The 16,486-nt window shown below is 39.7% G+C and overlaps 1 protein-coding gene across 2 annotated transcripts in view; it reads left to right on the forward strand.

Moving 5' to 3' along the window:
- Positions 1-16,486, forward strand: part of CNTNAP5 (contactin associated protein family member 5) — a 263,012-nt gene that overhangs the window by 226,452 nt on the left and 20,074 nt on the right. For both annotated transcript variants that reach the window (XM_052675060.1, XM_052675061.1), the window contains one exon: positions 1,212-1,436. In XM_052675060.1, coding sequence (XP_052531020.1) covers positions 1,212-1,436 — 225 coding nt within the window. The remainder of the gene's footprint in view (positions 1-1,211; positions 1,437-16,486) is intronic.

Below are 16,486 nucleotides of genomic sequence, written 5' to 3' on the forward strand. Positions count from 1 at the left end.
TGAAAGTTTCACTGATAGTTCTCTGCCTGTGTCTGAATGTTTCATTTGCTTGATTTTAAACTTCATCTGATTTTGTCCACCTTGAGAAAATAAGATCTTTACAGAGATCTAAGCAATGGTGTGACAAAAAGGGGGAGTCTTTTTACGTTTGTCGTGATCCCTGTCTCAACCCATCTAAACTTGGCCACAAGAAGAATTATCAAAAATAAATCCAGTTCAGGAAAGAAACTGATTTGTACGGTTCGCTTTCTGAGGATCTTGTCCACACTGAACCTGTTTGCTGGCTTTTAGAAGACATTGCCAACACCTGAAAAAGGAGTGGGGCAAATAAAGAGCATCCAATTTTTATAGCATGCTCTTGGAGAAAAGAAGAAACCACCAAAATCCCTTTGCTTAATAGCAGCAAATTGCAATGCTAGTATTTTAATTTCCATGACTATCCCTCATCTTACAAGTGTGACAGGTTGACTAAGTGGATCACATCATCTGCTAGTGTAAATTGGCTTAGTTACACTGAAGTCCACGGAACTGTGCCCACTTCCAGGAGCTGAAGATTTGACACCAGTGTCACGAGAGGCATAGCAAATAACCATGTAGTATCCTGTTAGGAGATGCTGCTGTAGAGGGTAGATCTACTTTACTGGAAAACAGCTATTGTAACTTGCATGTGTTTTGTGGCCAAATTACGTTGTGCATCATGAAAACACAATATGAGTTCTTGTGTTCTGAGCATCTAATGGCAGTTGTTTCTCTTGGAGCTGCTGCTCTCCCTCAGTGACTTTCTTTGAATTAATGTGTTGCTTTAATGATTATTTTGCTTAAAAAGAAGACCAGAAAGGGCAATTACGTTGTTGTCTTTTCTGTAGGGGGAAGATAGAGAATATTGCCCAACAAATTAACAGTGAGAAGATGGTAAAACTAACAATTTATTTGACTAACAAACTCTTTGGGCTGTTTGTAGAGCAATGATTCAAGCACTATAATAGTTGAATATATATGCTTGCCTGTATATATTGCCCTTCTCTGTGTCAAACATACAGTCTGTGAGGAAGGGCTTTCTGCTCATCCAAATCAAGGAATGTTGTATCAGCCAGGTCAAGAGCATTTTGCAGTGTTCTCTTTCTGAGGCGGCCAGTTTGTGTGCATACCTGTCTGAAATGTCTGAAAATGCAGTAGCTGAAACTGTTCCTTTGGTTTATATATTCTTTCAGAGGTTTCTGCTTTATTTGAAGCTGGCACTTCTATTACCTATATTTTCCAAGAACCTTATCCTGTCACAAAAAACGCAAGCACTTCAAGTTCTGCCATTTATGCGGATGCCATCATGTCCAAGGAAAATATCGCATTTAGCTTTCTTACGGCACATGCTCCAAGCCTTCTGCTCTACGTCAACACCTACTTTCATGAATATTTGGCTGTGATTCTCTCCAAGAATGGTAAGCACTCTTGATTTGCTACCATAGCGAGACCTGTGTGCACCGTGTTTTTTTTTGGGAGAATGCTATCTGCAACTTTATCAGCTTTGTGGTATTCAGCTCACACAAATAGCCATCAGTCTTGTTTATGTCGTTTTATTTGGCATTCAATGCTACACTTGCCTAATTGCTCTTTGAATAATCACGTTGTTGGGGCTTAAAATGTGCTTTGACTCCCATTTGGCAAGACTGTACAATGGCAATTCCCTGCTATTTATTCCACAATGAGATCCATTAGATCTCCAAGATAAGGGAATGAGAAATTCCATGACTGTACATCAACACTTGGTGCAGAAATATGTTTTATCTTTTGCATTCTTTCTTTCCTTGTTTATTTCTCTTTATTGCATTATTTCAATGGAATATGGCCAGTATCTATGAATATTAAAGCCAGAGAATGTCTCGATCTTCTAGGTTCATAGTCAAGAACACCAGGTGTAATGTCATTAGTTATTAAAAGGTACATGGTATGGGGACTTTCTGAAAAGATGTGAAGATTTTAGGGCATAGACCTTACGTATTCTCAGTATGAATCTGGCTCCCGAGTTCTCACAGTGCATTCAGGAAACTCAATCTAGCCACACGCTATCCTACTCAGAAGACAACGTTTGAATTGTTCAAGAGATATCAGTCACTGGAGCAGTGGTAATGATGAGTAAGCTTGTTGGTGAGTCACCAACCTGTGGCAGAAATGGAAAGTTTATGCTATATGCTTGAATATGCACATTTGACTGAATGACCCAGTCCACAATGAAACTTCACAAATTCCATAACAGCTGGGGTCTCAAGTACCATCAGCTTAAAGTGTAAAGGGGGAAAAAAAACACCTTTTATTCTCTATATGGACTTTGCTGTAGCTTACCTGGTTATGTAACAGTATTTGAGCAGGCACGGAATGAGTATCCAAATGTCCTGGACCCGTCTCCCACTTTGCTCTTAGAGGCAAGCATCAATGTTCATGATTCTTAGATATATGAATATCCCAGTGTGTAGATTCATGGTTGGAGGGGTTAGTCCCTGCTGAGGTGATATCTTGGAATCTACTTCTCAGTTACACTCAAGTCTTTTTATTCCAATTAAGCAATGAAAAATAGCCTTAAAGTGAATGAAAAAGTAATATCCGATCACTGCAATATTGCTATTACTAAAAGCAATATTCAGATCACTGTAATGTAGTGTAAAATAGCCTTAGAACCATGAGCCAATTGCTGTTTATTGATGAAATACTACCAACTGCAAACTGCAGTTGTGAGGTCTCTGTTCTGGAGTTAGGAACTCCCTGGCAGCGGTTGGAAAAGGAGCTGGGATCAGAACACTGAGATTTCTCTTAATAGCTCAGGAAGATCATAGATTTTACAGTGTCTTGCATTTTGGCAGCTGCACCACTTGCAGATCTCCTCTTTGGTTCAGAAAGAGATTCAGATTCTCAGCACTCCCTTAAATTAGGTGGAGCAGCACTCAGCACACTCGGAATCAGGAATCAATTTAGACAGCAGTGCCTCTCTCATCTCTGTACCTCTCTCTAATCATTGTAAAATGAAGATAACATTAGTTTAAAGGGTTGGTGAGCAGTTAGGTTCCAAAATCCTGAACTGTGAAACATAGCACTGTGCTCAAAGAATTATTAGGATAACTAGGTGACCTTGATTATGTCTTGAAAGTCTCTTTCAGAGTTGCTCTGTGGCTTTCTGTCAAGACAGTCATTTTAGTCATGTATATTCTCTGCATTTTGTCATTAATTTAGTCATTTTTAAAAAAAATCTCATATGCTCTTATTTTTCAGTCATGTTGGAATTGAAATTATTCCAATGAAAATGATGTTAAGATATGTTACTCTTCCTTCCTCCAAGAGGTTTATGCTTGCCATAAAGTTACTAGACTATGAATAATAATGTCCTTTGTAGCATTAAAAGTGAGTGCAATTCCTTCTCTCTTATTGGCTCATTTTCAATGTATTTGCTGAGCCTGGCAGTGTATAGCCGGACCTAGATGGGCCTGTATTGGATAACTGATAGTTACATAAATGTTACTCTCCTGGTGAAACAGACATTCTGATTCAAAATACAAGTAGTAGTGTTTTTTGCCATAATCCTAAGACTCTTTCTACTTGTTAAGAAAATATATGTCTATGTATATATTTTAATGCTTCACAAGCTAACATTTTAAAGTATTTTTTAAGCTGCTAATGAGATGTCCTGTTAGATCTCTTTTCTATTATCCATAAAAGAACTGCAAATTAGTAGTTAATAAAAATAACAATAAGAAAAACATTCCTGGTATTTTAAGTTTCTCATGTTAAATTATTAGCATAAAACAAGTAAAATTAACTGTGAGGGTTGGTTATGTTTGGACAGTATCGAAAGGGGCTTGTGTGAAAATGAACTTGTGTAGACAGCTTGCATAGTCAGGTGTGAAGTATTCCCTGTAAAATCAATTGGCTTCAGTAAAATTAATAAATAATCACATTTAACCCCAAGGCAGTTTCCAGTGTCAGTCTGTAAAGGAGGTCATATCATTAGAACTTGCAGTACATATTGATTGAGACACCAGAATTACGGTTGTAAAAGGATTCACTTAGAGTTATCCGTTAGGTCAGTTTCAGATTTAGGAATGGAAATAAAATATCCTCATTCTTGGTCAGTGTTTTATGTATGCGGCACACCGTCAGGCAGGCAGAAGGCCCTTCCAGTGTCTTGGTGTAGTAGAGGACAGGTACTCAGAATGAGGTAAAGGTACAACTGATGTTGGGTACCATCATGTGTCCGTTTACAAACGACCATTCTGGGTCTATACAGATGACCTCTTTCTCTAAAATTAGATGCTCTGTAGCACCTGGAAACTAGTATTTATAGAAGCAATCCCCATCCAGAAATGTATCTACATCACAGTATTGTCCTTGTCTCAGCTGAAGAATTCATACCATGAAATCTTATAGGCAAGTTTTCAAAAGTTGATGTTTTTAAAGATGGCTCAGGAGAGATTCTTTGTGTCATTAGTTAGTTTTTGGTCTTCTAAATCATGCATGCTCCTTTGAAAATGTGCTCAATAACATAGCGTTGTCTTCTCTTCCCCAGTTCTACCTATTATATCCATGGATTTTTAAATTATATGTATGTATAAATAAATGTATGTTGTATACATGTGCATACATATTATTAACTTACAGCCATTTTGAAGAGGACTTTTTCTAGCATTTTTTTCAGAGGATGCATGCCCTTGAACACCTGTATTTTTAACACTGATTAATCGAAAGATTAGAATCAAATAGTGAGGAATCTGGTTTAATTAATTAGAGGGAAGAAATATATTCATACCTTATAAAACTGCGCTCTCTTATGAGTAGTGCCACGAGCTCATGTGCTTTGAGATCTTTCACACTTGACAAGTGTCTGAATAATTTGATTATACTATATATAATAATCTCGGGAACCATCACGGACCAATTAAAGGTCAACAAGGGGATCAGGCCCAGTCAGCATGGGTTTATGAATAGTAGATCCTTTCTGACAAACCTGATTCCATTCTATGACAAGGTGACCCACTTAGTGGATGAGGGTTAGGCTGTCAATGTGGGGTCTACCCGGACTTCAGTAAGGCCTTTGACACTGTCCCTCATAACATTCTCATTGAGAAGCCGGCTGACCATGGTCTGAATGGGTGTACACTCCGCTGGGTGAAGAACTGGCTTGATGGCCAGGCCCAAAGAGTCGTGGTCAATAGAGTTGGATCTAGTTGGTCACAAGCGGTGTTCCCCAAGGCTCAGTACTGGAGCCGCTTCTGTTTAACATCTTCATAGATGATCTTGATGAGGAGATTGAGTGCACCCTCAGTAAGTTTGCAGATGACACCAAGCTGGGAGGAAGTGTTGATCTGCCAGAGGGGAGAAAGGCACTGCAGAGGGACCTGGACAGACTGGATCAACGGGCCAAGGTTAATGGCATGGGTTTCAATAGGTCCAAGTGTCAGGTCCTGCATTTTGGTCACAACAACCCTGGGCAACCCTACAGGCTTGGGGAGGCGTGGCTGGAAAACTGCCTGACGGAAAGGGACCTTGGTGTACTGATGGACAGTTGGCTGAACATGAGTCAGCAGTGTGTCCTGGTGGCTAAGAAAGCCAATGGCATCCTGGCTTGTATCAGGAATGATGGGGTGAGCAGGACTAGGGAAGTCATCCTGCCCCTGTACTCTGCACTGGTGAGGCCTCACCTCAAGCACCATGTTCAGTTTTGGGCACCTCAGTACAGAAAGGATGTGGAGATACTGGAGAAGGTCCGGAGAAAGGCAATGAGGCTAGTGAAGGGCTTGGAAAATCAGCCCTATGGGGAGAGGCTGAGGGAGCTGGGGCTGTTTAGTCTGAGGAAGAGGCAACTGAGGGAAGATCTATTACCCTCTTCCAGTACCTGAAAGGTGCTTACAGTGTGAGCAGGATTGGTCTCTTCTCACTGGTGACAGGTGACAAGATGAGGGGAAATGGCCTCAAGTTGCACCAAGGTAAGTTTAGGTTGGACGTTAGGAAACACTTCTTTACAGAAAGGGTGGTTAAACACTGGAATAGGCTTCCAAGGGAGGTGGTTGAATCACTATCCCTGGATATCTTTGAGAGCGGTTTGGATGTGGTGCTCGGAGATATGATTTAGAATAGGATTGTTAGAGTTAGGGTACTATGGTTAGGCTGCGGTTAGACTTGATGATCCTTGAGGTCCCATCCAACCTGAGTAATTCTATGATTCTATGATACTGTGACTGTGGACAGAGTTGTGGTGCAGGAGAATTGCTGCAGAAGTGCTGTACCCTCCAGGGTTATCTAAGTAATTTGAAGTCCGGTCCGTTTATAAATAGCTCTCGGCAGTACCAACATTATAGAAGGGCACTGTGTTATGTAAACACAGCTGATCACCACTTGGAGATCATCTCTGATGGGTACTGGGCCTATTTTAGGGGAGCAGAACCTGCTTGCTTGCTGTAACTGCTGCATTGATCCCCCATCCAAAAGATTAACAGTGATGCAGTAATTGCAATAACAGTGCTGTAGAACTTTCAAATAATAGTGCCCATTACCAAGCTACAGAAAATGGCTAAACAGCTCTAATTAGCCTTTTCAATCTGTCAGTCCACGGAAGTTATTCACATCACGGGAATCTACTGCCAAGAATTTTTTTTCTGTCTTTCTCAGGTTGAATTTTCACTGTGCATTTTGGCTAATTTTCATGATTTCAGTAAATTACCAATAACTTAGTATTATAATGCACTCAGCTTGATACCTAAAGATAGTAATTGCTGGGGGTGAGGAGGGGGGTATGTTAGGATGGAAATTGTGTCTCTCCCTTCTGCATTCTTCCTTCCCCCTGCAAGTAATCAAACGCAACGTGAATATAATGAAGTACGTTTGTCTAGAAAATGCTTCCCTATGCATTCTCCAATCTCAGCGCGTCTGGATTTCTCTGACTCCAAACCTAGAGATGAAGCAGATAGTTATCATCAAAGAAAAAAGATAGAATCTCAAACTATCCTAGAGTGATTGAAAATTTATCTGAATTTATTATCTGACCTCCTAAGAATCTAAGCAATTTGAGTCCTTTTTTCTATCTCCATTCTTCTACCCAGGACCTACTGGCATTTGAGCAAGCTCTGTTCTCTATTTTGGAAAGCAAGTCTCTGAAATTGTGTAGGAAAGATTAAAGGCAAGAAAAAAGCACATTACAGGCAAAAGTAAAAATGAAAACATCTTGTGAAGTTATTCAGTGAGGTCTGAGATATGCAGCATATAGAAGCAGGGCCTAGATCAACTTTAGTGACCTCTCCTAAAAGCTCTTGAAGTCAACCCATGCTTAAAGTAAATAGGAAAATGAACCAAAAGCTATAATAGATGTAGCATTAATTAACACTCAAAAAAAAAAAAAAAAAAAAAAAAAAAGTAACTGAGAAGCTACTGATTTTTTTTCTTTTTAATAAACTACTAATTTACTTTCTTGAAGTCAGCAGCTGTCCTTTCTGTTGAAAGTGTGTAAATTCTCCTTGCTTTTGCCGTGTTGAGCTGCATCTCCAACAACTTTTCTCAAATAAAATTGAAGACTTTGTCATTCAGAGATAAAGAGGCAGGTAAAGGAACTAATTCATTCTTTGAGGCAAATAATCTTTTGATTCTGTTCCTGCTGTACACTCTGAGGTTTAACAGGGCAAAGCTAAATTAGGAAAAAATAGGTTTTAGTGCTGATTGTCAAGTCTTTTCTGATTCTTGGGGTGTTAGCACTTGGTGTTTTTTTATTTGTGATGTGCATATCACAGAGCATAACTGCTCTAGAAAGACCAACTAGAGTAAGTTATTGACAGTGCAGTAATTTTATCCTCTGAGAATACCTTCTGGCTTAAAGAGTTTCACAATCCATTGAACAACCTGCACAATTTATGTGACTGTGAAATGGAAAATGATGCCAAGGTTAAGGTATAGTTATTTTTAAGAGACCGGGAACAGAAAAGTGAGTCAGGTTGGGAAGACAGCTTTGTTGTGGAGGCTCAAGCAACTCTGTGAGGAGACTAAGTATTGTTCCTTGTCAAACTCTAGGTTAACAGCCATTGAATTGTCTTTCATATGGCAGATACAACTATATATCTTCTAACGATCTTTCCAATCAATTACTGTCCTAAATCTTATGTTACATATTGGGGGGAAGGGAGTAGTGAGAGTTTGATTGGGAATATAAAAGAAATTGTCCCAGATCGACTGTAAATGGGATGTTCTCTATGGCACAAGCAGTAGGGAGGATTGAGTGGTAGATTTTCCAGTTTCTTTACACAACTAGAGAAAGTTCTGTGGTAGAAATACCTCATATCCGTTGGGTGAGCACACTTCACGGAAAATGGAAATACTGATTAATTTTCAGTTTGATTCCGGCCACAAAAAGTTATTAAGACAGTAGCTGCACTGGGCACCTAAAGCCTTTTTTGCTTATTGTCTTTAGTTTTGCTTTCTTTCAGTACATGACGCTGTAGATCTCTAAGTGTGTAAGACTTCTTTGAAAGGAGCTATTCAGCCAAGGACTTTGGCAGATTTTTTTATCTGCTTTCCAAGAGGAGGGAAGTGGAAGTCTGTCTCATTACCTCAATTCGTGGACATATTTGTACTTACAAAGATAATTTTACTTTACTGAAGGGTCAAGTGATGTTCTGGAAACCCAGAAGGGAAAAACAAGGGAACTGTAATTGGATTGCACTGAGCAGAAAGTGCTGAGCACGCAGTCAATAATTGACCTGTGCTCTGCATACATAGAGACTTACTTTGAACTTGCTGGTATCTGGCATAAAACCCCAGACCAAAAGCTTCAGATAATCAGCTAGAAAGAAAATAGACATTCACTTTTGCTAGAAGGAGATCTTTATCTCCCGGAAATAAATACCTGAAGCAAAAGTGCAAAGAGGACAGAGCCAGTTTCTTTTCATTTGTGCCTAGAGGACAAAAAGCAGTGAGCAGAGCCTGAAACACAGGAAGTTCCTCCTGAAAAGTGGGAAACACTCTGTGGGTGGCAGCAGTGAAATGGGCTGAGGTGAAGTCTCTGTGGAGATCCTCAGAAGCTGCCTGGACACGGCCCAAGGCTGCAATCTGTGGTGCACTTGCTTCAGCAGGGTTTGGACTAGACGACCTCCAGATGTCTCCCAGTTTCAACCGTTCTGTGATTCTGTGCAAAATTCCAGTAGATAAAATAGCAAACAGATCTGTGTATAAGCATTCATTTTGCTAAGAAAAGGCATAATGCTACCATTATATAACTCTTGTAATAGGATTGTTATCTGAAACTCAAATATATCCCTTGAGAACTTGCATTAATCAGGAGAGGGTCTCCGGTTAGAGAGTCTAACTTCTGCAGTCAAGGAGGCTGGCAAAACTCATGAAATAGGCAGTGCTCAGATGGACTTATTTACCAGAGGAGCAGAACGTTTCCAAGAGATTCATGACCAGCAGGGAGTGCTGTTAAAGCTTAACACAAAGATCATTAACTCCAGAAAGTCATTAATCCACAAAGTTCTGTTCAACCTTTATTATGCGCTGAGAATGTAAAGGATGTTTGAGAAAAGAGGCACGATTATTTTTCTCTTGTTTTATTTAGAAGATTATTGCTTACTTTCCTGTTCCACTGACATCATATAGCACTCAAATTGATTCTTTTTTTTTCTGCTCTCTTCAGACCACCTTTTTCCGTGTTCTCGTTGCTAAACATTACAGTTTTTAGGTCAGTATGCGAAATGTTCTTGACCGAACAGGAAGATATTAGGAGGAGAATGGAAACTGTGAGCCAGGATCTTGGTGAGGGCAGGGTAGCGTGAATTTCTCAGGGTATCACAGCAGAGGATCTCAGTCCTTTTCACCTGGGAGATGTTCGTGCAGACTTGGAGATACGTATAAGTTGCAAAGCTGAATTGAGCTTGTGGAATATAACTCGTAGGATGATAGCTTTTGTTTTGTTGACTGGATAAGAGAAAAAGTTCTTCCTGCAATCCTGGCTGCAACACCAGTCTTAAATGAAAAGTGCAGCATGAAATCAAAACCCAGCAATAGAAGATGAGTAAACCATAGGGCCTACTGCGTGTCTGACCATGAGAAGACTCATGGCATCCGTTGTGTGTTTAATGATGGGAAGAAAGAGATCTAAGCATCAGATTATACAGATGGTTTTTGTTAATGGAGGGTTTTAAAGCAACCTAAAGGAAGTTAAACTTGAAGGAACTTAGGAAGTATAGAAGAGGTGTAGATTAAAATTATACAGAATAAATCTCACAATCTGAAAGCACGTATTTTCGGGGAGATTTAAGTGCATCTGGTGTTTTGAGCTCTCCATCTTTACATTAGGTTACCTTTGGGAAAAAGTAGTAATTGATGATGTTGCAACATGTGAAAGAAAATGTAATCAGTAATTCACCAAGAAATAGCTAGAGATGATGTTAATGACTAATAATGTTATTTGAAACTGCCTCATCTAGAGGTTACCTGTAATTTTCCAAAGGATATGAGTATACATCTAATTCATCAATGGATAAACCGGAGCACAAAGAAAGAAAATTACGTCAGCAGGCATCAATCCGGTAGATATAGAACAGTGGCAGTGACAAGTATTATATTCCACATCAATTGTTTAGCGCTGTTTCCATTATAGTTCCAGCCGTATAAGCATGAATGTGGGTTGTTTTGTTTAGGACGTTTCCCTTAAAATCACTGAAATAACCTTGGTGTATAAGCCTCTGTATGATGAGCTCTTTGACTGTCGTCATCTTTTAGACATACAGTATTTCAATATTTGCAATATTTTGTAGCTTTGGAGCGAGAAGCATCTGCCACTTGCTTTTGGCTTGCTGGTCAGCCTGTGTTGAGCCAACTGGTGGCCATTGGGAATGAAAATCCTACAAGGTTATACTCATCTGTCAGTCACAGATGGGGAACAGTAAGGGAACCAGCCACATTTGCTGACGTTTAAACGATATTCCCAATCTGGTTCCAGACACCTAGCAGAATTGCAAAGTAAACTGATGTCATAGACCTTCAGGCAGAATCTTTTTCTGTTTTTTTTTTTCAGTTCGGTTTTCTGTCAGGGAAAGGCGAGCGATTTGTTAGGCTTATTTCTCGTTGTTTCAGTACAGGTTTGGTTTTGTGTGGATTTTTTCACCTCTAAACTGAAGAAATGCAATGCGAAAGTGTGTTGTCTATACAGGATAGCTTGAATATGATCCGTAAGTCCTGAATGTATTTGAGTGGGAAGTTTTGAGTGAAAAGCATTCAAATAAGAACCTTTTTTCCCACTACTACAAGAGATTAACAAAAATTGGGGAGCTTTGATTTATTTATTTTTTAACCCCATAAAACAGTCTCTAAACCAATGCTGTAGATAACCAATCATATCAGCAAACAGATTTGGTGGCTTCTCCTCTTTGTTTTCCCTGAGCAAAGCAAATAGTAAGAGTCACCTTCTAAAAATATGCAAGTACTTTCTTAGTTAAAAGCCAGTGGATGGGAAGAGATTGGCCCCGTTCTTTGAATTGCCAGCAGCACTTCCATTGAAGAGTAATTTACTGAGGAAATATCCCTGGGGAGAAACTGCTAATTAAGGAGCAGGTTTCTTAGCCAGCTGCTCCTAACCAAGAAAGCAGTTGTTCATTTTTAAATATCTAGACTATAAAGAGTGACGCTGAAGTTGTGCAAGTTGTCAGAGAGGTATTTCCTGGTAGAGATGACAGAAAACTGTCATTTGATATTCTGCAACCAGCAATGAACAAACAGCATTTTCACTTGATGAGTTTCAAATGGCTTTCTGGCCTGAATACTTTAATTTTTTCATAATTGCAATATCAGTAGCCTCACTAATGTTTCCCTCCAGTTGTTTAATTGGTGCATTCCTTCTTTATTTTCTTTTTTATCAGCAGCTCAGATATGTGCTGAAGTTGGGTAAGGATAGCATTCTTAATACTTCACTGTCTGTTACAAGTAACCATTGGTTTGAGCCAACTGCACGAGGTTCTGTTGCTCCTTAACATCTGGGTGCTTCTGTTTCAGTGAGACATGCAAGTATATTCTAAAGTCCTCATCCTAATGAAACATTTGATTTTCTACATATATATTTCTCTCAAACTGGACCTGTCAGCTGCCTTGATTTAAATGATATTTTTCTGAGTTATAAGATGATGATAAAGTTGTACATTTCACATACACCAGCTACACGTGCTCCCTGGACTAACTTCAGCTTCTCTGAGGGGTGCAAGATTTCTTGCCAGCTGCTCCAGCCAGTTTGAGTCATTAAAAGCTGCTACTGAAGTTGTTATAGATATTGGGTTCAATCTGGGCTCGTTTAAAACCTGTTTCTATAAACAGAAGTCCTGCAGAGGATTCCCAGACCCCAAGGGCATGTCATTCCCTTTCTCGCTGTTTGGTTCTTCATGACAAAATTACACAATACCTGTAGTCCCTGTGATGTCTGTGTCAAGAGCGTGGCTTACAAATAACATTTGTTCTTCAGGCTAAGCACTTTGAAGTCTTTATACTGGCATAGCATCCTTGTATTACCAGTGCCCTCAGGAGCTTCTGCTTCATCATTCTCATCCTCAGCAAAAAGATGAGCAGTTGGAAAGCACCACGCTATTCCTGTCACTACCTGGTGGTTGGTTACGCTGACACTGATAGTTTGTGTACTGCAAGCAGTAGCCCTGGCCTCCATCATCGCCGAAACAGTTTCTCGAGCGTTCTGTTTCAGAAGCAGCATCCCCTACCTATTCACCAGCATGGGGTGGCATAAATACTGCTGTTTGGTCTCTGTTTCCTGAAACTTTACTCAGCACACAGGGAGCCCTCAGAAATCTTGTTGAATTGGCTCTGCAGCTGCTTGATACAAGCACAGCGATGTCATTCAGCCCTACAGGCAGGGATTATACTGCTGAAGATTTCAGTCTGAAAGCCACAGTGGTGTGTAGAAAGCCATCTTTGATACCGGCTATGGCCTAGTCACAGTAGCATTGCAGCCCACATGGACTCGTTTCCTGCAGAAGTAGAGAAGAGAGGTCATGCTGTGGCTGAACTATGCCTGTTCCAGGCCGTTCTGGAGGGTAGCACAGCACATCTCCATGCTGATCTGCAGTCTGCGATGGTACCTACCTACGGAATTCAAAGCTAAAAGGGATGGCTGTAATAATCAAGTGAGAATCTACTCTTACCTCGTACTGCTGGGGTAATATCCTGCATAAAATTCTCCTGCCTGAGGCTGAAGCCATGATGCCTCTCTCTTTTCTTCCTGCTCTCTTTTATGGACTTTATAGAAATTGCCTCCAGCAATTCCACATATATTAGAGAAGGAAGAAAACACAACATGCAGTGCATTACTTGAGCATTATGGCACTCCAGGTGTGCATGCCCAGACACAGGCAACTGAAAAGAGGTTGACAAGCATGACTGTGACAAGACTGCCAGAAATTGCACTGGTTATGGTTATCGTGAATCCTTTTTTTGAGGCAGAAGTGATGCAACAGTGAGAACAGTGCTGATTTATATATGCAGATTTTTATTTGTGATTAGTGACACTGGGATGATGTGAATAGATAAATTCAGTAGACCGGATAATCAAAATTCAGAGGAAAAAAAAAAAAAAAATGCCTAATAACTATTTAATTAATAATTCATTTATTTTGCTAGTCAAATAGCAAAATGGTAACGTGTATTCCATCAAATATGTGATTCTGTATTCTGCCAACATAAGAAATTTTGATAAGTGCGTAGCAAAATTAGCTCTCAGCTACACTGATGTAAATTCCCAAACACCTCTGGAGACACAAGCCCATGTGTTCCTGACTTACATTAATGCAAAGCTGACTGCAGGAAAAATGCCAATTTGAATAAAATGATTCTGAAGACCATCAATCAGAAGAAAAAAAAAAAGTTGCTATTGGAATTTAAAGGAATTGATGAGAAGCTATTCATTCATCTCTTTAAACAATTGAAGTTTAAAATTGTACCTCTATAGACATGGAAGATGTGTTTTTAATGGACATCGAGAATCTGCTCCAATGTCCCCCAGCAAACGGAACGAATGATTTCTGCTTTAAAATGGAGTTTCTCTGATCTAACACAATGGGTAAATCCGTACCCGAGAGTTGAGATAGATCACATATCTGATGGCTGCGTTTGAGCACAAACACACTGTTGACTACATTGATTGCCTGACCATAGGAGAACTGTTTATATTTCAAACTCTAGTGTGACCGTAGCATTTGACAAGAGCAGACAAGTGCATTTACATTTACAAACTAATCAACTGGTACAAGGTCGTGCTCCATTTTCTGCACTAAGATCCTTTCAAAGGCTTCGGGTAAAAGGTGTATGAGTGGCTGATAGAGTTCCGGGACACGATTTTCAATTAGAATCGATCTGTTTCTCTTTCGCAATGCATTTCAGCTTACTCCGTGTGGTCATCTCAGCTGTGGTGCGCAGGGTCAGGCAACTTTTCCACTTTTATTGACTCTCCGCTGCCCAAACAAGCAGGTCTGAAAAGGTCCCTTAACTTCTTTGCACTATGGCTTCTTTTCTCATGTTTTTCTGGAGTAAAGAGATTATAAGACATTTACATTTTTATTCCCTGTAGATGCATCCTTCATTTGGTAGCAGGAAATGGGATTAAGATTTAAGTATGAACTTGCAAGTGCAACAAGAGTGGTGATAAGCAGCAGCTCCTTGGCCTGGCTGTGAGGGGACAGGAGCTCTGCAGTATGAATCGAAGCGGCTGAATCTGGACCTATAATATCACTTTGAATAATGTAGTAGTTGTTACTGACCTTGATATCTTCAAAAATATTCCCCTCTGATGTGTGTGAGAAAATGCCTTTAAATCATTTTTTTTTTTTTTTTTAAACCTCACCCGATCCAGTAAACCTCTCAATCAGCTAAAAAGCCTTCATCCTAATAATGTGTTATCATGTTCCTTCTCATCTTTGGTAACTTCATCTCTGTCCTGCAAAGCTCAGAAAGAGATGGGGGCTCAAATGGGATTGTACAGACTGTTAGAAAAAGACAATCTGAGTGAGCTGTTTTTTAACAATTCAATGATTCTATGACGTTAACAGTACTTTGAGTCTAGTTTGGCAGAATTATTAACAATAACTGTGAGTTTTATAGAGGTGGTCAAATTCTGCAGGAATTTTATAAGTTTTATTTTAAAATTTTATAATTTTATAAGTTTCTCTGCAGGAACTTTATAAGTTGTTTTAAACTCATAAGGTGGTTTTGCAGTAGCCTGTAGGACAGGAAAGTTGACCTTATCGCAGGAGAATTTGCAAGGCTAAAAAGAGAAGTTGTGTCCATGCTATGCAGTGAGGAGAGCAGCCTCTTGTTGCCCCTCAGTAACATCACTATGCACCACGCACTTGTGACAGCTCATGCAGCCATGCCTCAGGCTGCTCTTGCCGCCTTGTGACTTGTATGCAAACATTGCCTCTGTGAACGCTGAGGCCAGTCTTAGAGCTAACGCTGCGTGAAAACATCCTTCCGTGACAATGAGTCAGTCAGTCCCCTTCGTTCAGCATTGGTAATGTTTGCCTGTAGCCTTCTGCAAAACCTAGTGGCTCTTGGAATAGTCTGGCTTTGCGCTGATGCGAGCGAACACTGAAATGGAAGGAGATGGGAGTTTTTACAATGGTTTTCCAAACAAGGAATGAATGAAAGAGCCTTCGCTCAAGGTTGCAATGCCGTCCTTTGCTTTGTCCTTTGAGACACTAAGAAAATAGCCTTGGAAAAGCTTTTTAACTCTCTAGTACCGCTGTTGCTTGACCCGTTTTGGTTGCAGTGCATAAAAAGCGCCCCAAAAAAGCTTAGTATTTTTTTTCTCTCCGCTGCTTTATTCACAGAAAAGTAAGCTTGACAGGATTTTATCTGAACACTTTCTTCCCTTCTAAATTTTGTGTCTGTAGTTCTTCTGGTCATTTGTGAAAGATAAAAATTCATATTGAATTCCTTGCTTTCTTATGCATTCTGATTTGTTATGCTACTGTTGTTTATATCAGTTTTCTTTTTTTCCTACAAAGACTAAAAGAAATACTTGAGATTTGTTTTTAACTTAATTGTTTTTTAAATAGTTTAGTTAACCAAGGTCAAAGTTGTTTATTTTCTGACATCTTTTACAGTATATCTTTTCTTGCATCGCTTATAAATCACAATAAGTCCAGGCATTTAAATGCTTGAAATGAAGTTACAGCTGTCATGGTTTTCATTATTTTCTGTATTGTCTGTTACGTCTGGGTGAAACCTTTACTTGAAGCAGTAAAGTCTGCAAGTATTAGTTTACCAGAACAGTGCAAGACCTGCATGCCCTCTGGTGGAAGCAACCCTTCGCAGACTAATGTACGAAGATAAAACTCCCAAGGCCTTGCTTGGTCTGGCTTGTGGACAGAAACTCTCCTTTGATATACTCAGTTACTCAATTAAGTTAGTTTCTCCACAGCAGAGTTTATTAGCTAGTAAGAAGGAAAAGTCTTCTATGAGTCTTCTTTCA

This window comes from Tympanuchus pallidicinctus, unplaced genomic scaffold (assembly GCF_026119805.1).
Source record: "Tympanuchus pallidicinctus isolate F22 unplaced genomic scaffold, pur_lepc_1.0 scaffold15, whole genome shotgun sequence".
NCBI classification, from domain to species: domain Eukaryota; kingdom Metazoa; phylum Chordata; class Aves; order Galliformes; family Phasianidae; genus Tympanuchus; species Tympanuchus pallidicinctus.